The sequence below is a fragment of the Pristiophorus japonicus genome, chromosome 15 (genome assembly GCF_044704955.1).
Source record: "Pristiophorus japonicus isolate sPriJap1 chromosome 15, sPriJap1.hap1, whole genome shotgun sequence".
NCBI classification, from domain to species: Eukaryota; Metazoa; Chordata; class Chondrichthyes; family Pristiophoridae; genus Pristiophorus; species Pristiophorus japonicus.
Genome location: NC_091991.1, coordinates 32,788,915 through 32,812,058, shown reverse-complemented (window position 1 = coordinate 32,812,058; position 23,144 = coordinate 32,788,915). Strand labels below are relative to the sequence as shown.

The 23,144-nt window shown below is 40.9% G+C and overlaps 1 protein-coding gene across 4 annotated transcripts in view; it reads right to left on the bottom strand.

The window, feature by feature from the left end:
• The window catches only part of msrb3 (methionine sulfoxide reductase B3), a 115,100-nt gene that overhangs the window by 37,082 nt on the left and 54,874 nt on the right, over positions 1-23,144 (bottom strand). For all 4 annotated transcript variants that reach the window (XM_070901609.1, XM_070901610.1, XM_070901607.1 and 1 more), the window contains 2 exons: positions 22,304-22,381; positions 15,105-15,133 (listed from right to left, as the gene is read on the bottom strand). In XM_070901609.1, the coding sequence (XP_070757710.1) occupies positions 15,105-15,133; positions 22,304-22,381 (107 nt within the window). The remainder of the gene's footprint in view (positions 1-15,104; positions 15,134-22,303; positions 22,382-23,144) is intronic.

The following is a 23,144-nucleotide window of genomic DNA, read 5'->3' as shown; positions in this document are numbered from 1 at the left end:
AACCTTTAAAAATTGGTAAGATACGCTTGATGAATCAGGAATTCCATTACATGGTCGGAGAGGATTCTCCCAACACTGCACAGTGAGGTATCTTGAACATCGAGTCCTAACAGCAATACAATTTCTATGACAGCTCTCAGAGCTGATTTTTTTCAGCATAAGAAACATAAATGATTTCCTGCACGATTTGCAGAACTATTTCAAGCAAGAAATATGAGATGATGGCACATTGAGGTATTTGGCATCCTTTCTCTGGACTTCCTCCTGAGAGCGAGACAGTAATGGAAATTGTGAGAAGGCCTATCTAAAGTGTGTTTATGTACTCCCATGGTGTCAGCCATGGCTCAGTGGGTAGCACACTTGTCTCTGAGTCAGAAGGTTGTGGGTTCAAGCCCCATTCCAGAGACTGGAGCACAAAATCTAGGCTGACACTCCAGTACAGTGCTGAGGGAGCGCTGATTATCTGGCGATTATCACATTGTTGTTTGTGGGACCTTGCTGTGCACCAATTGGCTGCTGCCTTTCCTACTTTACAACAGTGACTACATATCAAAAGAACTTCATTGGCTGTAAAGTGCTTTGGGATATCCTGAGGTTGTGAAAGGCAAGTCTTTCTTTACACTTTTTTACGCTCAAATACATATACACACACATACTGCACTAGAAATGTATCTGAATTTGATTTATTCAATAGGAAATGTGTTGCCTGCTGTATCTATTTGACCATAATAATTATTAACTCTGAACTAATAGCTCAAAACAAAAATGTATAAAAAGTGTATTTCACAGATGAGTACTTAAGGATCAAATCATTGTAGTTTTAACATGGAATATTTCTTTATGTAAAAGTCAAGTTTGTACCCATTTCATAAAACTACTTTGATATTTCTTAGTGGTTAAACATAACCATTTGCGGAAGTTCTGTCTCAAACAGCACTGATCTCAGCATTCTAATCTGATTAAAAGAACGGCATTAAATAATCGGTAATAAAAACAAGGAACATATTTTAGCAATTCTAACATGAAAAGATTCCTTTACTGATCTATTTTCAGGCTGCACTTTAAAAAAATATATATTATGGTTTCACAAACTACAACATTATCTTAATCCATGAAGATTACAATTTATTACTTTAAAAAAAAACTATTCGAACACTAAGCTATTTAGTGTGGCAAAATCACATTGAGGGAAAAATTGCGGTCGGAGGCTTCTTTCGTACGAACGCCTCCGACCCGAAAAAAATCTACGAAGTACCTGGAGGTCCTGGAGGAATGCAAGATTCTGGTCGGAGGCCTAGATTCGCTGCACAGCGCACGGAGAGATGTCTTTCAGATACGCTGGAGTCACGTGGGCCTGGACCACCAATCACTATGCAGTATTCTCATTGATAAAAATGGGAGCTCTGTTTGTACGGACTCCCATTACTCTCAATGAGAAAAAACCCCAAAACACCGAAACACAGCATAATAAATAAATAAATAAATAAATAAAACACCTCACATATTTAAAATTAATTGAAATTAAATGTAACTAGATGTTTTAGAAAAAAAAATATTCTTTTGAATTTAAAAATGTTTTTTTTAATAGGGATAAAATAAACTTACCTTAATGGACAGGGTTTTTAATATAAAAATGAGTGTTTAAATTTAATTTTTATGTTTTAAAAGTGTTATGCTGGTAAAAGTAAGCTACGCGCCTGCTTTTAACAGATGTAAAAGTTTGAATGACATTCGCTGGGCATGAGTTGGGCAAATAGCCCAATCTCTCCCATGCGAATGTCCTTCTCCCGGGGAGGTGGAGGATTTGTACGGAGAAATCTTGACAGATCAAAAAAGCTGGTTCACGGCCCATGCGCATCGCGCCCCGAAAACCGGCTTTTGCGCGGCCTCACAGATTCGGCAAGGCCAACATTTTGGGGCCCATTATTATCTGATGGGTAGATCCAACATCAGGTAAAACCTGTCTGTAGTGTCCCTGTACCTTCTATGAAACTCTAATCTCATCTAACAGAACCTTTTAATAAAAAAAAATCGAATCATCATTTTTCATTTTATCTCATTTGAGCAAGAAAAGTATACCAGCATGGAAAACTATAGTTGCTCCCTGGCAACTTATTTTATAGTTCCATTTGGTTAAATGACCTAATCATTTGGTCATGTTACAGGGCAATTTCTATGCTATGAAAGGTTAAGTATCAAACAATTTACATTCACTGGTGTGTAAAAATGAATAACCCCATTCCTGTACTGTGATTGCCTTAGAATTACAGCATAAATTAGGATAAGAAATGTAAATAGGAGCATTTGTAGAAATTGAAGCAATAATTAACTCAAATTTTTGCGATGTGAAAACGACCCTCCTTTTCAGTTCCCAGTGTAATGTCTGGTTTTAGAACTGCAAAAAGCTCATTTAACAGCTATATATTAACACTGATGGAACACTATTTCTCTGAAAATCAGGCCTGGTGTCTGTATCATTATGGAGCAGAAGAAAAGGGGATGCAATAAGAATAAGGATGACAAGCCTCTGCTGTACACTTTATATTTTGACAAACTTATCAAAGGAATTTCAGATAATGTTCATTAAAACAAGTTTTTGAAAATAATTTGACCTCCAGTGCCCATCAATTTATTCATATCTGGCAGACTTTTGAAAGTTTGGTCAAAATGGTCAAAGACTGTTCATCCTCTCTTTTTAAAAAAAAACAGTACATTCCTTTCTCCTTTTTTAAAAAAATTGAGAAAGCTAGTTGATGGGCCAAAGCATGTAGTGCAAGCTAGCACCAAGGTTGAAAAGAGTCGGAAACAGAACAAGTAAATTGTAATTTCCCATCGGTGGTTGTTCTGGGCACCCATGTACAAAAAGGGTCATGTTCCATTTTCTCACTTACAAAATAGTACTTTACTGTAAATTATTGAGGACAGATAAAAGATGAAGGCAGACTCATCTCCTGGCTATGTAGAATCATGACCTGAAAGAGCATTGATCATGTTAATGAAAACAACCTGTTTAATGAAAGTTTAAAGTGGTTAGCCGTTCAACAAAGCAACGAAAAGCTTAGCTTTAGATAAAAAGTAGATATTGCAGAAGTAAACCAATGATAGATAGGCACTCTTTTACACAATGTTTACACTTTGTAAGGACAAGGACCTCAAGTAGACAACTATTGTTTGGACTGAAAAATATAAAGTTAACAGGATGCATTTGTCACTGCTGTGAAAAACCCTTTAAAATGTTTGATTTATTATTGATTGTTGGTGAAATAAACCGGAACAGGAAGAAACATTACTTAAAAAAACACAATTAAATAAGTGTCGGATTTTCTGGTGCTAGACAATTAAAAATCAAGTGGAACTTTTCCACTTTCAAACAATACCAGAACCGTATTACTCGCTTTCTTCCCACTTCTCCCAAAGGCATTGACTATTGCAGGGATAATGTTTCGTGGGGGCTCAGCCCACCAGTGCCATGTCCAAATCGCTATTCGAGTGTGAACTCCACAGCAGTTTAATGTGGAGGACACCACAACCACACTTGATCTTACCCCTACCTAATATCCAATAAATTATAATCAGGAGCAAGAAGCCAGGGTGAATATTTCCCCTCCTTCGTCTAGAGGCGTGGAAGTTATTGTTGTGTCTGTACCATCACCCGAACTTAGATGAGTTACTCAGCACAGACCAGGAACTAAACTTCGAATCGCACCTGTCTGTGTGACTCAGTACCATGACAGGCAATGTATTTAAATACTGAGCAATTGGGACAACTCTAGCATGGTATTATTTCCCTTACATTTCAGGGTATTTTCCTACATTACAACAGTACTTAAGCTTTGCGACGTCCTGAAAGACGCTATATAAATACAAGACTTTCTTTAAATTAGTGTTTGAGGTTAACATGAGCTATTAGTTGATTCTGAAGTAACTTCTTTTTTAAAAAAGTGAATTCTCTTTTCTCATATTCAAAAATGTATTTTTATCCATTCCATTTAAGTCTTCTGGCACCAGACCATTTCTCGAGCCGAGAGGTCACACAGCCAATTCCAATGCATTTATTGATCTGATACAACAGTAGTCTGTAATGATAGGTCTTTGATATTTTCTCCCTACTTGCCTGTCTGTGAAGAAAAGTTTCACTGTTGTTCACCTCTGTGCCTGCATCATAGCTCAGCTGAGATTGGCAATTTGTATGATGACCCAGATAACTCCATTTTACCACCCAATGGCACAGCAACTCAATGCAGCACTGTGAGTTTGCATCATAAAATTGAGACCCCCTCCTCCAAATATAATCTTCTTTCTCTCAGATGCCTCTGCCCAATGCACACATCATTCTGCGAACAAGATCGGAAGATGAACTTTGAAATTATTCTGGGTTGACTTCCTCTTCGATTACTCCTCCACCACCCCCACCGATGGTACTCCTCCCACTCCCATTGCTGGTACCTTGGCTGAAAGAGTGAAAATAATTTTGTAACAGTATTATTCTTTAATTCTCTTATGACCCACAAAAGTTGCCGAGTCTACACCGGGAAGGTCCCAAATTTAAACACTAGACAGTAAGGATGGCAGTTCGGTCACAGCTAATTAGTATAGATGCCAGGGGTATGCAATTGAACAAATAGTCTGCCAAAACATTGTCGAGGCTCACGCAATGGCCACTTATGTGAGGTATTGGAGTGTGCTGGCACCTATGGCATTGTACTCCAGCAATAAATCGATACCTTCAGGAGACGAACAAAGATAGTTTGAGGGGAAAAAAATATAGGCCATTATTGCTTTTCAGGGTATTTTAAGGCAGATTCACAAATATCTAACTACTGTGGCTTTTGTGGTACTTAAAAGCAAATAAGCACAGACACAAAGAGGCCATTTCATAACTAATTTTGTATTTCTGGATTACTATCTGCATATTCCTATCATTTTTACCAGGATGATAAAGCAACTAAGAATTACCATCAATAAAACAAAACAAACTCTGATGACATTTATCATGGGGCCGAAATTAGTGAAACACAAGTTTTGCCCGTTTTTCGGCGGTCCCTGTGTCATCTTTTACCACCCGGTACTGCTGGGGCCGAGTGGGCGGGAATTTCATTCCACTTTTCTCGGCGGAAAGTGGAGCGAAGTGCAGCGGGTGGTGTGCGACGGAGGAGGCCTTTTGACTCGGGAATCTTCGGCTCCCGAGTTGTGCGCATGAACACGCGCGGCGCTCAAGCTCTGCCCCGAGAGGCATCGGCGAGAGGCCAGAGACTGCCGGCCTGAGAGTACTGTGGGGGCTGGGGGGAAAGAGGGAAAGAGATCGATGGGAGGGGGAGAGGGTTGAGAGAGAGAGACTGGGGGGGGGGGGGGGAAGAGAGAGAGACTGGGGGGGGGGGGGGGAAGAGAGAGAGACTGGGGGGGGGGGGAAGAGAGAGAGACTGGGGGGGGGGGGGAAGAGAGAGAGACTGGGGGGGGGGGGAAGAGAGAGAGACTGGGGGGGGGGAGAGAGAGAGAGAGAGACTGGGGGGGGGGGAAGAGAGAGAGACTGGGGGGGGGGGGGAAGAGAGAGACTGGGGGGGGGGGGGGGAAGAGAGAGAGACTGGGGGGGGGGGAGAGAGAGAGAGAGAGACTTGGGGGGGGGGGAAGAGAGAGACTTGGGGGGGGGAGAAGAGAGAGACTGGGGGGGGGAGAGAGAGAGAGACTGGGGGGGGGGAGAGAGAGAGAGACTGGGGGGGGGGAGAGAGAGAGACTGGGGGGGGGGAGAGAGAGAGACTGGGGGGGGGTGAGAGAGAGAGACTGGGGGGGGGGGGAGAGACTGAGGGGGGGGGGAGAGAGAGACTGAGGGGGGGGGGGGAGGGAGAGAGACTGGGGGGGGGGGGTGAGAGAGACTGGGAGGGGGGGGGAGGGTGAGAGAGAGAGATGGGGGGGGGCCGGGTGGGTGAGTGTGAGAGAGAGAGAGAGAGAGAGACTGGGGGGGGGGGGGGGGGGGGGAGAGAGAGAGACTGGGGGGGGGGGGGGGAGAGAGAGAGACTGGGGGGGGGGGGAGGGAGAGAGACTGGGAGGGGGGGGGGAGGGTGAGAGAGAGAGAGACTGGGGGGGAGGGTGAGGGTGAGAGAGAGAGAGACTGGGGGGGGGGTAGGGAGAGAGACTGGGAGGGGGGGGGAGGGAGAGAGACTGGGGGTGGGGGGGGTGAGAGAGAGAGAGAGAGAGACTGGTTGGGGGGGGGGGGTGGGGGCGAGAGAGACCATTAAAATTTTCATTATAATTCATTAATAAAAGGAGCAAATAAGGCTTTATTAGACCATTTATATTATTGCCTAACACTAGAAAATACTACAATCCATTTCAACATACATCAAACTATGGAGAACAAGAAAGATCTGTGTAATATCAAACAAACTTGTCAGCTCTGTGTACATACCGCTCACTTAAGATCCACTTAAAAGCACCTTCTCCTGGACGGTATGTAGTTCCGGCGGTATGTCAAGAATTTTGCACTTTTGGATGGTATGTCGGCGGTGTGCATACCGCCCGGCGGCATGTCACTGATGAATTTTCCGCCGGGCGGTATGTCGGCGATATGTAGGTGTGTTTTCACCAAAATTGCATTTTTGGGCGAGAAACGGCCGGTATGTCGATCAATTTTGGGCCCTATATGTTAACACTGTAAATCTGAAGCCTGGTTTAAATCTAAGTGTTGACTCTTCAAAGACTATGGCCTAGAAATTGACCTCCTTAGCACCTCCCGTTATCGCCTCCCGCTGAATTAGTGACGGTTATAGGACGTTGCGCACCGATCTCCTTTGCCCGGAGATCATGACGTCATCGCCGTGGGCATCGCCCTGGACACAAACTTCATTTCTGCTCCCTGCAGCATCGCCGGGCAAAAACACCGGCAGCTACAGGGGCATTCATCGGGATGCTGGGCGCATCGTGGGGGGGGGGGGGGCGGGGGAGGGGGAGGGGGAGGGGGGCGGTGGAGGATATTTTTTTTTAAAATTTTCTTTGAAAAGAGTTGTCTTCACCAACGATCAATCAGCCCGGCACTCTGCTGCAGTGCATCGGGTGGATCAGGCCAGATACAAGGAGCAGGCATGTTTCCAATGCAGAGCTTGCAGTGATGGTCCTTCCCTTTAAGGGAGGGAAGGAGCCTCCGAACGTGGCAGTGCTGCACAAGTACTACCTTGCCTACATCCTGCTGCGCTCCGGGAAAGAAGTGGAGCGCTTGATTTAGTGCTCCACCTCCTTCCTGGAGCACAAACCCCGAATTTGTTCAAAGTTAAAAATGATTAGCGGCTGGCGCTAATTTTTTCAACTATTAAAAGTTAACGTCCCAAATGGGTTGCTCCCAAATTTCTCCCCCTATTAATTAGTATCATTATGTTTTTCAATTAAAACTGGATACTTTAAGGAAAAATTACAATTAAAGTCAAGGAACAAATCTGAAAAAGGGAAAGAAGGTAAAATGGGAAACCTGGCATAAAAGCAATTAATATCAATAAACAAAAGGAAAGTAACTTAGTGCCAACACAAGGTGGGTTAGCACCTTTGGACTCGAGGAAAAATGAGTTCCTTTTAGATGCACTAGAAAAGACATTCAATACTCAAATGGTCAGCAACAGTGCCAAATCCCCAAATAGGCAGTTTTCTCGAATTCCATTGCTTGCAAGATGGTATAATCCAGGCAATAGATTTCACTGAGACTACTAAAATCACATTCAGTTATTGGCCAAGAGCAGCATCATGAGTGCTCCCAATCTTCTAAGGATGTGGTTTTACCACAGATACAAGCCTCAGACTGATGCCGTAGAGTATAAAGCACCTGACTGGTTCCATTACTAGGTGCAGCACTGTGAAGGAAGCATGTTTATGTTAAAAGCATTGAAATATAAGTTTATAAAGTGACAGTGAGAGTACTTCTTAAATGTGGCTTCACACCAGGCAGCTGTTATACTGCACTCTGTCTGAAAAGTTTGAGACTACCTCATGCCTCTTCGTGCCAGACAGCCTCTTGTCGGTATTAACAAACCATTTGGGTTTTCCTTTGAAACATGCACCAATACGAAAATGGTAACTTAACAGTTTTGTATAATGGAACCCTTATTACAATGCAGCAGTTCATCTACAAGATCAAGAGTTAATGAATCTCATCCACCCTCGGAGTGACAGGGATCGAGGAGAACTCCAACCTGCGACTGTCCAACTAACATATACTACGGAGACATCGCCAACATGTACATTTTTAAAATCTAACAGAATCTTTTCAGTATCAAAAACCTTCCCACACGGCAATGGAAAGGTCAGTGAAAACAATGTCAAAAGGTTTCTTGTAACTTATAAGAACATAAGAAATAGGAGCAGGAGTAGGCCATACGGCCCCTCGAGCCTGCTCCGCCATTTAATACGATCGTGGCTGATACGATCATGGACTCAGGTCCACTTCCCTGCCCACTCTCCATAACCCCTTATTCCCTTATCATTTAAGAAACTGTCTATTTCTGTCTTAAATTTATTCAATGTCCCAGCTTCCACAGCTCTCTGAGGCAGCAAATTCCACATATCCACAAGCCTCAGAGAAAATAAATTTCTCCTCATCTCAGTTTTAAATAGGCAGCCCCTTATTCTAAGATTATGCCCTCTAGTTCTAGTCTACCCTATCAGTGGAAACATTCACTCTGCATCCACCTTGTCAAGCCCCCTTATAATCTTATATATTTCGATAAGATCACGTCTCATTCTTCTGAATTCCAATGAGTAGAGGCCCAACCTACTCAACCTTTCCTCATAAGTCAACCCCCTCATCTCTGGAATCGACCTTGTGAACCTTCTCTGAACTGCCTCCAAAGCAAGTATTATTCCTTTTTAAAGCTACACTGACTCCTTCTGTACTGTAATCAATTGTATTGTAAAACTAATGCAAATGGATCTTGTACATTAAACTTTTATGCAAGGATAATGATACATAATTTAGTTCCTACTATGGACAAAAAATAACTTCAGAAGTTAGCTCCCAGATAACTGTTCTGCCAAGGCAGTAAAATACAAATCAAAAGGAAGTGGAAGAGCTAAAGCTCTGTCCATGAAATTCTCTTTCCGAGGACCACCTGCTACAGGATACATGACTAGAAATACTTCAACTGATTTGAAACAATGCTTTCTTTCAAATTTCTGTTGCTTCAGTAGAAAATTTGCTTGGCGGCTAAAATGTGGAACTCTTTTTTAAGATCTTCTAACAGATCTCCCCCAGTGACCTAATACTAAAGGCACTGTCTGGTGGGATACTAGGCCATGCAGGCCGGAAGGCTCAAGGTTTGATTCATAGTCCGTGCTTAGTTAGCGGATTTCGGCTGTGTGGTAATAGGGGCTCTCAGCTGGCCTTAGCGTTGCTGGGCTAGAGAGGTGAAAAAAAAAAATCAGTGTTGTTTACCACATCTAATCGTTATCCAGTGACCACCACCCCACTGGAAAATACACATGTGGTATCTGGTGAAGACAGGATTGGAATCAATTGTGATTCCCTCCATGGGTGTAAAACCTGCTCACACTCATTGTCTAGACCTGCACGAGAAGAATGTCCACTTGTTGGGGCTGAATGGATGATTAGTAATAATCTGAAAATTAATTTTACATACAGACTCTTCAAATTGGGAATATACTTTAAATTAAGCCAACTCTTTCAGTTTTTAACTGGATTATTCTCTTACAGGGATTCCAAAAGTTAATACGCCCTGCAGCAGTGTCATCTGTTATGCTGAAACTCAGGAGTCAGGTTTAACCCGATAAAATGTTGCATTTCTAAAGTTAGGTTCACTTATCTGAACAAATGTCAAAAACCCAGGTCAGAAAACTAGAGAGAGATAAACATACGTTAGCACCAAAATGTAAAAGAAAGACTTGCATTTATATAGCACCTTTCATGACCGCCAGACGTCTCAAAGCGCTTTACAGGCAATGAAGTACTTTTGGAGTGTAGTCACTGTTGTAATGTGGGAAACGTAGCAGTCAACTTGCGCACAAGCAAGCTCCCACAAACAGCAATGTGATAATGACCAGATAATCTGTTTTTGTTATGTTGATTGAGGGATAAATATTGGCCTGGACACTGGGGATAACTCCCCTGCTCTTCTTCAAAATAATGCCATGGGATCTTTTAGATTCACCTGAGGGGGCAGACAGGGCCTCTGTTTAATGTCTCATCTGAAGGGCAGCACCTCTGACAGTGCAATACTCCCTCAACACTGCACTGGAGCGTCAGGCTAGATTGATATGCTCAAGTTCCTGGAGTGGGACTTGGACCCACAAGCTCCTGACTCAGAGGCGAATGTGCTATCCACTGATACATGTACTGTTACTCCCAGTTAAAAAATATACTAGGAAACTAGACTACTGCTTCAAGTGTGCTTTTAAACCTACTAATTTCCTCTAGCAGGCCATGACAATCATTGATAGGATTATTTGTATTTTCATTGATTACAAGAACTTAATTGCTTTAATTTTATTTAATATGTACTTTATATAAAACATTGCTCCAACATCATACCATTTAAAGGAAACTATGAAAGGAAACTAATTGGTGCAGTTTTTTTTCAAGCTTGGGATATCGGCGTCGCTGGCAAGGCCGGCATTTATTGCCCATCCCTAATTGCCCTCGAGAAAGTGGTGGTGAGCCGCCTTCTTGAACTGCTGCAATCCAAGTGGTGAAGGTGCTTCCACAATGCTGTTAGGTAGAGACTTGAAGGTGATGGCGTTCACACAACCCTGCTGCCCTTGTCCATCTAGGTGGTAGAGGTCATAGGTTTTGGAGGTGCTGCAGAAAAAGCCTTAAGTTGCTGCAGTGCTTCTTGTAGATAGTACACATTGTTGCCATGTACACTAATGGTGGAGGGGGTGGATGCTTAGGCTAGTGGATGAGCTGACAATCAAGCGGACTGCTTTGTCCTGGATGGTGTTGAATTTCTTGAGCGTTGTTACAGCTACACCCATCCAGGCAAGTCAGGTTATTCCATTACACTTGTGCCTTTTAGGTGATGGAGAGGCTCTTGGGAGTCAGAAGGCTACTCATTCGCTGCAAAATACCTAACCTCTGACCTGCTCGAGTAGCCATGGCAGTTATCTGGCTGATCCAGTTGAGTTTCTGGTCAATGGTGACCCCCTTAGGATGTTGATGGTGGAGCACTTGCGATGGTAATCCCACTGAATGTAAAGGGGAGATAGCTAAGCTCTCATGTTGGTGTTAGTCATTTCTTGGGGTACTTAAGTGGCAAGTAATATTCATGTCACACAACAGCTCAAGCCTGGATGTTGTCCGGCTATTGCTGCATGTGGGCATGGACTTCATTATCTGAACAATTGAAAATGGAGCTGAACACTGCAACCATCAGTGAACAGCCCCACTTCTGACCTCATGATGGAAGGAAGGTGATTGATGAAACAGCTGAAGATAGTTGGGCCTAGGATGATGCCCAAGGATCTTCTGCAGCGATGTCCTAGGGTAAGACAAGATTGCCCTCCAACAACAACAACAAGCATCTTCCTTTGTGCCAAGGAGAAAGTTTTCTACACTGATCCTCATTGACTTCAGTTTTACTAGGGCTCTTTGGCACCAAACTCAGTCGTATGCTGCCTTGATGCCAATGAAGTCACGCTCACTTCACATCTGGAATTCAGCTCATGTTGTATTTGCGTCAAGGCTATAACCATGTTCAGAGCTAAGTGGTCCTGAAGGAACTTGAGCGGAGCATTGGTGAGCAGGTAACTGTAGCTTTATAGCACTGTCGATGACTCCTTCCATCATTTTGCTAATGAGTGGAGGTAGGCTGATAGGGCTGTAATTGATCAGGTTGAACCTGCCCTGTTTTTTGTGGACAGGACATACATGGACAATTTTCCCACAGGTAGATGAGAGTTTTATAGCTAAAGGTGCAGCTAGTTATGGAGCACAGGTCTTCAGCACTATAGTTGGGATGTTGTCATCCATAGCCATTGCACTCAGCTGTTTCTTGATGTAACTTGAAGTGAATCGAATTGGCTGAAGACTGGCATCTCTGATAGTGAGAACCACAGGATTATCCACTTGGCACTTATGGCTGAAGATGCTTCAGCCTAGTCTTTTGCATTCAAGTGTTGGTCTCCACCATCATTGAGGATGGGGATGTTTATGGAGCCTCCTCTTCCTGTTAGTTGTTTAATTTCCCAGCACCATTCACCAAGGATGTGGCAGGGCTGCAAAGCTTCAACTGGATCCATTGGTTGTGGGATTGCTCAATTCCAAGCTGCTTTCACTGTTGATCATGTTGGAGGTTCACCATTTTTAGGTATGCTTGAAGCTCCCGGAATTCTCTTCTACACTCTTCCTTGAACCAGGGTTGATGGTGATGGAAGAATGAGGGATATGATAGGAGAGGAGGTTACAGATTGTGGTGATATACAATTCCACTGCTACTGATGGCCCACAATGCCACATGCTTGGTTTATTAGCTATCTCACTTAGCACGGTGATATGCCACATGACATGACGGAGGATGTCCTCAGTGTGAAGATGGGACTTGGTCTCCACAAGGTTACTTGTAAAATGGACAGATCTACGACAAGTAAATTGGTGAGGACAAGGTTATTCCCTCAGCTTGGTAAGTGGTAGCGCTATCAATCCACTTTTCGAGGTGGGTTAACCTCAGTGCTTCCTCCAAGTGGTGTTCTGCCAAGTACTGATTCATCAGCTGAGAGAGAGCAGTGGGCAATTGGCAGGAACTAATGTTACCCATGTTTGACCTGAAGCCATAAGACTGCTTGCGGTCTGGAGTCAACGTTAAGGACTCCCAGGGCCACTCCCACCCAACGGTATACCACTGTACCTGCAATTTTGGTGCATCTGTTCTGCCGGGATGGCGATGGAGGAGACTGGGACATTGGTTATGACTGTGAGTTTGACTCTGTCAGGATTTGCTTAACCACAATGCAGATGTTGACTGGAATCCACTGACTGGATGTTGTGTATTGATTCGATGCCGAGCTCATTAGTGATATCAACAATTCAAGAACTTTATAGTCACTTTTACTTTTATCAGCTTTTTATTTAGAACCGTGAATTCAAATTCTTAAACTAGTGAGTTTTGAACTCACATTCTTTGGATTACTAGTCCAGTAACATAACCACTATGCTACTGTAACCAATGTTAATAAGTGTAACCGTTTCACACCTGTTGAGTTTCAAATTTTACTGTGAAAACTTCAAAAGCAAATTTTTCATTTAGAGGATCACTTATTTGAATATTTAAAAAAATGTATAAATATCAATAATTAAACTTGATTTTTAATTTTTACTTGTAAAACTTGATTTTATTTGCAAAACTGAAGGTTAAATCGATAGTAAAAATCCTTAGTTCTCAAGTGTGTACTATGTCTCTATTCCCTATGAATACAGCTTCTGACTATATTCTATGTCTACATTTTTGATTGCACTCTCTAAACAAAGGGGCTGGTATTCCACAATGTTCTCCCATAGGAAATATGGGTATGTATTTAAACCAGAACTTAAACAAGAGTGTTCATTTTTACTGAATTTTCCAAGCCACAACTTAGAGGGAGTACTGTACAACAAAATGTCCAGCATTCCATTCAGTATGATTTCTGACACTTTGAATTCAGTTTGCAGAATCCGGACAATAAATGGAAATACCAACATTTTATATTTGAAACATTAATGCAGTTAATTATTTTGCACACTACAATTGCAGAGCTGGAGAGACTGTACTCAATTGAATGGTCAGTTGATTTGTAATTTGATCTGGAAAGTTGGGTAATGTTTTCAGCATTGTCATCAATCATGATTTCGTTAACGATTTGTTGATTTTTGACATTTTTTTATAAATAAAAGGAGCACAATTCACAAGGATAAAAGGCAGGAAGTTATTTTCTCTCTCTCCTGTTTTTGTGAATGAGACACATTTAAGGAATCTATGCCAGTAAATAAATGGGTTGCCCTCACTCAATAATGCAAAGTCAACTCATTTAAATATTTTTCGGGTGCTCCAAGTGTGTAGCTCATGACATGCAAGGGTTAGTGGAGTTGGAGGGACAGAATTTCACACCCATTGAAGGGCAATTCAACTTATTCAATCACTGTAATTCAATGGCTCGGGTAATTTTTACACTACATAGGATAAGGAGAGTGTGTCCTCTGACTCAGAGTATACAACACTACAGGAGATCCACTGGTATACTTATGAAAATACATATGAACTCCTTGTGTGAATTTTTCTTGGCGCTATTTCACTGCAATCAGTCAATGTGGAATTAAATATTGCTGACAGCTGCGCATAAGCATTTTAGTGCTCTACAGATGCAGTATTTGGTGTACACATGTGTATATTTACCAGTCTAGGAGTGTTTTACTCAGTCAACTTAGTGATGACCTGAAGCAGGCCTTGGGTCAATAATTTTGCTGCTCCAATTTGCCAACTTTAAACTGAATATATTTTCCAGGTATGTGAACTGAATGAATGTCTGTTAACAACAGATTAAAAAGAAAACACACTTTATTTAAATAATTCAATGTAAATGGTTCTGGAGGAAGTGCAGTTGAAATCTATTTATACCTGGTGATGTTACATTTGAGTTAACTGGACAAAAAAAAAATACAAAAAAATCGAATTAGGAATTTGTCAAAAGTTTTTTGGTCAATTTTTTTCTCGTCTTTCCTGAAGAGATCAATCCCTTGATGGAATATGGTTGAATGGATTACAGTCACCCTCTGAAACCTTTGCCAAGTAGTCATTATTCATGCGTTATCAAGGTGCCACTCTGAAATACCCCCAACTGGGGCAGTTATGTCACTCCTGACAGTGGAGCAGGACCCCAAAAGTTTGGGCCCTTTGTGTTCATTGCCACACAACAGTTGTTTTAACTCACTTTAAAATAGATAAAACTTATAGTAACATGCAAATGATATAGTACAATAGAAGGTGTGCTCACGCGGAATGCGTGCCTCAATTCCATACGTGGAAAATCCAGGCTTTGACGTTTAGCCAAAAACATTTTTATAATACTTTTGTTTTAATCTCTAAAAATGCATTTAATTTAGAGACATGAATAAATTGAACAATGGCTTCAAAAACTATACGTACCTGATCCAGAGTCAAACTTGGTTTCTGACCTATAAAAGGAAAAAGATTATTTTATTTACAAAAAGATTGATGTTTTTGCAAGTTTTCAAAATATGTACAATGTAGTTGCACAAGTTCTATAACAGAAAGGAACAACATATTAACACCTAGCCATTTGGGGTCAAGTCCTTGCTTCTGTTATGCATTCTTGATGAAATATAGGTGATGCAGGTTCCTTGCTATGATATCACACATTCCAAGTACCCTGTACTCTGTAGACAATTTGTATGGAATCTCAGTCACAGAAAGCTTCTCTTTGTTATTCTTTTTCTTTATACGTCTCCTCTCCTTACTAACTCACGCGAAGATATAGCTCTACAGTGTAAGTAGCCTTCAGCCCCTCACCCAAAGTGGTTTTGGCAACTACTTAACCATGGAGAGCATCATAATCTAACCCATCCTATCCTCATTCAATGACCACAGACATGCACTTTCTAGCCAGGGTCAATAGATAACGATCAGGAATGGAAATACTGAGTTTTCCTTTCATCAGCAGGGAGCAGTGGCCAAGTGTGATGCATCTATTCACTTCCCAGCTCAAATCAGCTAATTCAGATGAGGGATTGAACCTGCGATTTTCTTGTCTTTATGCCAGAGTACTACAAACACCAAGAAGTACCTTTACCTGCTAGACATTCAGTGATAGATTAATGTTAAAACTATGAGAAGATCTGTAAAGATTTTCTGTCAGTTTTTCATGCCATGATAGCATATTAAACCACTGATTAGTTAAAAGCTGTGGAAAAGAAAAGAAACATGGGGCATGGGCGTTCTGGCAATGCTAGCCACAGCTATGACTTTAGCTTATCAGCTGGCAAAGTATGATGTGCAAACCAAAATATTCCAGGTTTGAGTTTGTGCTTAGTTACGTGTGCGCACTAGGTCCATGCAGCAGAGCTGGTCTCCAATTGTCTTGGTTAATCCTTGCCACTGGACCAAGACCTAGCTCTGTCAAGCCAATGTGGTGGGTAATGTGCAACGGCCACTCCACAATAAAAAAATGCACGCACAGGCATCTTCCACCCTTCAGGATGTAGTTCTGGTCCTTCATTGAAACACCGGTGAACTCGACCTTTTTTTGGCGTGGAAGCAAGTCATCCTCATTTTGAGGGACTGCCTATGATGATGATGAGTTGATCTCATCCACAGTAGCAGTTGGGAGATACAACAGTTGCCTATAGTGCTCTAGGGTAGGGAGAAAAAAATAAGCCAGGATACCCATTCCTGATTGCTTTCCAATGAAGCCCTACTGGAAAGCCCACTTGTGTGGATGTCAGATGAAGACCAGGAGTGGGCTCAGCTGTGATGCCCCCAATATCCAATAGCCAGACAAAACTCACTGTCTGGAATCACACATGAAGAATGCCCCTTCAACAAGCTACCAGAGATCTTAAACCCATGGAATTGTATCCCAGCAACCATCAGCATCTTCAGAAGAGAAAGGAGGAAGAGAGAATTGACAAGAAAAAGCATTTAAAAGAAAGAAGAGCTTAGATGATGTGAATATCCTGTATTACCACCACTGAATTGCTCTCAAAATCTCAGCATGACTGGCTTGTTACAAAAAGAAAAATTACAAATGTTCGATGCAAGTATTTTCCTTTGATTCTTAATTTTATCTAAACTTTGGAAAGTTTGTTTTTAAACTTCATTTATTTACCATATCATTATTTTGCATTTGTTATCTGTCACTCCTGGTGATATAATAATTTTAATCCATTTTTGTTGTTGTTTTGATAGTGACTTGCAGAGTAAATCATATTACAAGCATGGCCCCTCTGAAAACCTGCTAATTAGCGAAGTATGTAAAGTTTTCTGAATCTTGAAACTCAGTATCTCAAAACCAGATGCAATTCTTTCTCAATGCTTGTTGCATAGCTATCTGACTAGGCAATTTATACATTTAAAAAAAAGGAAAAAATTCTGTCCTTGTGGGAACATCATGTTTCAGATATAAGTTAATACTAGCTGTAAATTCAGGGGCCTTTGAAGCTCTCTATTCAGCTGTGGGAAAACTGCTGTTGGGTAATTACACTCAAGATGCTGCTGATGTGCTGTCAGGCAGAATTAACCCTCAGACTAGGCCTATCCGTGCAAGCTGTTACAAGACAGCATTGTCTGTATGGGACTCTCGAACCAATTAGTGAGCATGCTCCAGTCAGATTTATATCACACATTAACGCTCAGTTGTATATCGGTCCACAGCTGCTGCAGCAAGATACAAGAGTTGCTCAGCAGGAGCCCAGTTAGAGGATGTTACACGCATAAAGACCTTTCAATAAAATGTATTAAACTACCTGAGAATGAGGCATTAACCTTTTTCCCCCCTCAGCGACAGAGAGAACTGGAGTGCATTTAAAGATTATAATAGTATTTCATGTAAATATTGAGCTTCAGCCAACTAAATTTTTCATACATGGGAGCAAAAAAAAAAACAACAGGATTCATTTCCAAAAGTCTAACTTTACCACAATTTTATTGCATCTCTACTTACAATGTGATAAAGTTGCCTTGTTCTCGAGTGCTGTATTTTTAAGGGACTTGGAACAAATGTTTCATAGTCAGGGGGTGCAACAAGCCATACAACTGCATAACTACAGCTCAAGCCAGTCATTCGCCAGAGTATATCATCAAGTTGGAAGAGAACACCAGGAAAATGCTGAATTAAAGCCAAATTCTCAAGAGAAAACTTCAAATTAGCATGCATGTTCTGAATCTGGAAAAAAAAATGTTTTTATAATTTGCTAAATCACAATTCAGAACTAGACATGTAAAACAGCATGTGTGTCAACTGGTCGGTAGAAACGTTTTGGAATACCAGGAGAATTTGAGTCCCTTACTGTTGTGTTATAACTCCTTTCACGGTCCTTTTTTGCAAAATATACATCCCCTCATTTCACCCCAATGTGGTGGCAGTCATCTATGTCCCAGTCACTGAAATTCCTTTCCTGTACCTCTCCGTGTCCCTCTCTCCTTTTTAAGACTCTTCTTAAAACCCACTTCTTTGACCAAGCTTTTAGTCATGCATCCCAATATCTCGTCCTGTGCATCCCAATATCTCGTCCTGTGGCTTGGCATTCACTTTTTCTCCCCCTTACACCTCTAAGAGCGTTGTGATATTTATCTATGTAAAAGCACGATATAAATGCATCTTGTTGGTATTGCAAAATCCTCCGTAAGATAGCATATGGTCCTGACTGGACCTCTCCATGGTGCAATCCTGGAAAGGACCGCTCACCATCTTTTGATGAATTGTGTGTTCCATTGGACTCAAGGGAGGCTTAAGTGAAGTAATTTGTGGGGTGACCCGAAAACTCCCCCAAATTGTGTGTGTGCGCGGGCATGTGTGCGGGGTGGAAGGAGAGGGGATTCATAGAATTTGGAGTGCATTTTAAATGGGGTAGAAACCCACCATATCAAGGTTACACCCAAAATTTCTGTCCCCCAGCAGGTTTTGCACCTGCTTTCCACCATCCCCAGCCTCAAGAATTTTAGCCCCTTGCTGATAAGGTTTTCAGTCCTCTCATGCTTCTTTTTCACAAATGTCACAGGTCTCTGTATTAAACAGCAGCTGCCACCAAACTGCCTCTAACTTCTATCATACATTCTTCTTCAGTCTGCAGTGGCCCCTATTTTGGCATCAAGTTATTTTGTTGTTGTTGTTATTCAGAGCAAATGTTGACAATATTCCTCTTATACCTAATTGATAGTGGTATTAGATAAAAATCCATTTTGTTTGTCATTATATCCAAATCATTTCTATAAATTGAAAGCAAAAAAAGAGGTCCCTGCATAGGTTCCTGGGGCACACCATTACCTGCATCCTATCAACCTGAAAAGTACCACTTAGCCCTACTCTCTGCTTTCTGTCTCCCTGACATCCCTCTATACATTGCTCTACATTCCCTTTAATACTGTGCTTCTTGGTCTCTTATGTTGCATCTTATCTAACACCTTCTGAAAATCTATGTATCCAACAGGTGGTGTGTTCCCTTTATCTATACACTCTGTGACTTCCTCATAAAAAAATCAATTAAATTAGTCAAGGACAACCTGTCTGTTACAAATCTATGCTGTCTGCCCCTATTAGCCCATTTTTTTTTAAGTGTTCATTAATTTTAGTCCATATTACAGACTCTAGAAGCTTATCTATGACCGAGGTAAGACCAACTAGCTCAATTCCCATTTTGGAAAATTATGGTTACTGCTTTTTGCTATCTCCTCCCATTCTTCTTCTGCATTTTGAGATGCATTCCATTTCAGCCTGGTGACTATTATACATTTAATTCCATTAACATTTGAATACAGTTTTCTTTTAAATGTGTCTCCAGTAGTGGCTCTACCACAGGTACTCCTAGTCTCTCTTTCATCTTGCTCTGTAAAAAAAACTGAGGTGAAATGCTTAAGTATCTCTGTGATTCCCTCATTCTTGTCAAAGATGGCTACCTTCATCTCGAAGAGGGCCCATAAACTTATTTGACTACTACGGCTATTGGAGACAGATTTGCAATTGTGACAAATATTCCGTAACAAATTTTAATCAATTATGGCAAAATGTTTCCATCTGTGATTAGGCATTTCTATCTCATCTCCTCCCTATTTACTATATTTAGAATCTTGTCTTATCCCAAGTGATAAGATTTGAGATAAAGTAATTTGAGTTTGTTTTGACTTGTTCTTAGATAGTCATAAGTAGGTAGATAGGTTCACAATGGAAAGACTAGTTAATGACTTTAAATCATTTAAGTCTGCAAACACATGCATTACACCTGTACCATCCAACAGAAATTTGTGTTGTTCCCAACCAAATAAACATAACATGTGACAGCATACACCATATATATTATTAAAATGAGGCAATAGAGGAATTAGTTATCCTAATTATGATGCAAAGAGTGGAGAAATTAGAATGTTCCATTCTGAAGACCACTAGAATCTCCAGTTTGTTAGTCAAAATTTGGAACACAGAAAACAGCCACTTCGGTTGATCAAATGATTAGAAGATCTTTGGAAGTCTGTTGTATCTAAATTCAATTAAGTTAGAGCGTTTTCCTTATTGGCGTATTAATAGTTAACCAGGAGTAAGTGGGGTATATTTTTAAATTTCCATGATGTGAGCACAAAACAGGAATTTGGCTGTGGAGGTCACCGAGGCTGATTCATGACGCACATGATTTTTCTGTTACACGTAGCCAGCTAGATCTGGACAGTTTTAAATATAATGACAACTTGAAACAATGAACATCTGAGAACTCATTTTTAGAGTGAAAGCAAGTCTTCCTCGATTTCGAGGGACCGCCTATGATGATGAAAAGACTATTGAAAAGAAATCTGATTGAAGATCTCACATGGTGTCACAAATTGCAAACGAGAAGCTTGGACAATTTATACTTATTATTGAAATTCCAAAATAAGATTACAGCTTTCAAATCACACTGACATGATATATAAACTGGTTTATTTTATTTTTGGGTGGTAATGCTGGTTTTGAACGATAATGGCCATCATAGTGCATGCTCATGTCTAATGCTTGCTGTGTCATTAATTGATATTCATACTGAAGGTCTGTAAAACAACCATTGCAACTTTACATAGAATTACACAGGATATACAGCACAGAAACAGGCCATTCAGCCCAGCCAGTCCATGCCAGCGTTTATGCTCCACTCATGCCTCCTACTGTCTTGCCTCATCTAACCCTATCAGCATAACCTTTGATTCCTTTCTCCCTCATAAGCTTATCTAACCGCCCCTTAAATGCAATTATACTAATCGCTCCAACCACTCCAATCTCTGGATAAAGAAGTTTTTCTGAATTCCCCATTTGATTTCTTGGTGACAATCTTATATTGATGGCAATTTTTGAGTTTTGGTCAAAAATATATTTATACATCAGCCTAATTATGCCGTGTATAGGGTTAGTTTTATTAGTAATATCTTAGATAAATCAAAAAATGTAAGCTGTTAAATTTCAGCTCATCCAAGACTCTGCTGCCCGTATCCAATTTCATACCAAGTCCCGTTCACCCATCACCCCTGTGCTCACTGACTTGCACTGGCTCCCAGTCTGGCAAGGTCTCAATTTTAAAATTTCAAATCCCTCTATGACCTCGCCCCTCCCTATCTCTGTAGCCTCCTCCAGTCCTACAACCCTCTGAGGTCACTGCACTCCTCCAATTCTGGCCTCTTTCAACTTTCAAAAAACAGGACTGGCTGAAATGTTAATGTAATCTGAACTACTAATACTTATACAGAAGTCTCAATCTTGGGCTCTACAATTTTAAAAAATGGTACAGGATACTGTCATCTCCTTAGTTCACCCGCAATGGGTAATCCTGTGTAGTGTTACATGTGGTCTGAAAGTGTAAGGAACCTTGCAGAAGTAATCAGTTGTAATGCAGATCACACCCTCAAGGACTGGAGAGACTGTATAGAAGGATGATTGACAATAAAAAAGTGTTGACCCCTAAATGTAACATGTAACTATGAAGAAAAGCAATAGACCAATGAAGATTATATATCCTATCCTTCAAGTCAGAAATAGTCAACTCAGAAATAAACAAAAAGTGAATCCAATGCATTATTTCATTAATGGACTTGGTCAGCAGAATTGCCAAATACTTGTAAAAAAAAAATACACTTAGTGTAGCTAAAAGCTAACAATAGCCATCGTACCTTAAATGAAAAACTTCTAAAGTTTATTAAATCCAGATGACCTCCACTATCAACAAGTTGCTGCGGAACCCTGAATGTTTAAAGGGGTAACACTGGTAATCTGGACAAAGTTTTATCAATCCACAACATTCCTTTTCAACTGCTCAATACATTTGATGAGTAGAAGGAGCTTTACTATGCTAAACACTGCATCCTGCCATCTGTTTTTGTTTAGCTTTTAAAGTTTTTGAAACTTTTTGAAACTAATTTTGGGGTCTTGTAGGTTTTTTTTAAGCTTGCCCCTCCCCCGAGCTGCCCTGTTATGTACTTTTCAGTTGCATTAGGATTGTAAGTAGCAACCTGGAAACAGGATCAGAAAACAATAACAAACAGCTATGGTTGCATCACATTTTTATATAATTGTTGGTTAAATCATTCGGTACATACTTGGCACAAGATTTTAATTCCAAATCTGCCTATAATTGACATCAGACATTTTTACTTACGTAAAAAGGGGAGTCCCACAAACAACACAGTTGTAGGTCCCTTTTTCTTTGTATAATGTGTACTCTCCTGTAAAGGCACTGGAAGAGAAAAGATATTGAATCATGTAAACTGTAAAGCAACGTTGCTAGAAGTGCAATAAAGTATCTAACTATATACGTTTCAATGGCAAAGTTGCATATTATTCCTTCGTCCTTCTTTCCCCCCTCCCCCACTAGTTTCCGTTTTTACAAACAGGATTTTAAAAAATGACTCATAATCTCTGGGCATTTATACATGCTGAATCATTCTGCGGGTTTAGTACACAGCAGTATGTGATTTGGCTGGGAGCTCAGGAATAGAGGTTAAGGTCTGCTGCCAACGAACTTCTGGAGTTTCTGTGCCGATGACTCACATTCAGTAAATTCAAACAGTATATTGTGACAGGAAGAAAGTGAAGCCTATAACTGGGAGCCCATGTGTGGTAAAAGGCATTTGCAGAGCATGAATGGAAACAAGCAGTTACATCATTAATAAATTTGGATTAGAGGTACTTGAATGCATGTGCCAGGATCCACTGTATAAACTAGACAAAATGGTTAGCCTTGGCATGTCAACCCAGCACTATCAGCTGAGAGACTCAACTTATTCACTAAATACAGCCTTGGACGAGGCGAGTATTTTTTTTAAAAACAGCAGAGAGCTAGGTTCCAAGGACTTCAGACATGTGAGGGTAGTTATTGAACATTTTTGACATTCCAACCGCAAATGAGCCAATAAATACTTTCTCCACATGTGCTTCAAAAAACGGGCTTAATTACGCTACCTTCTTTTGGCAGCCAAATGTCTGAACACACAATGACC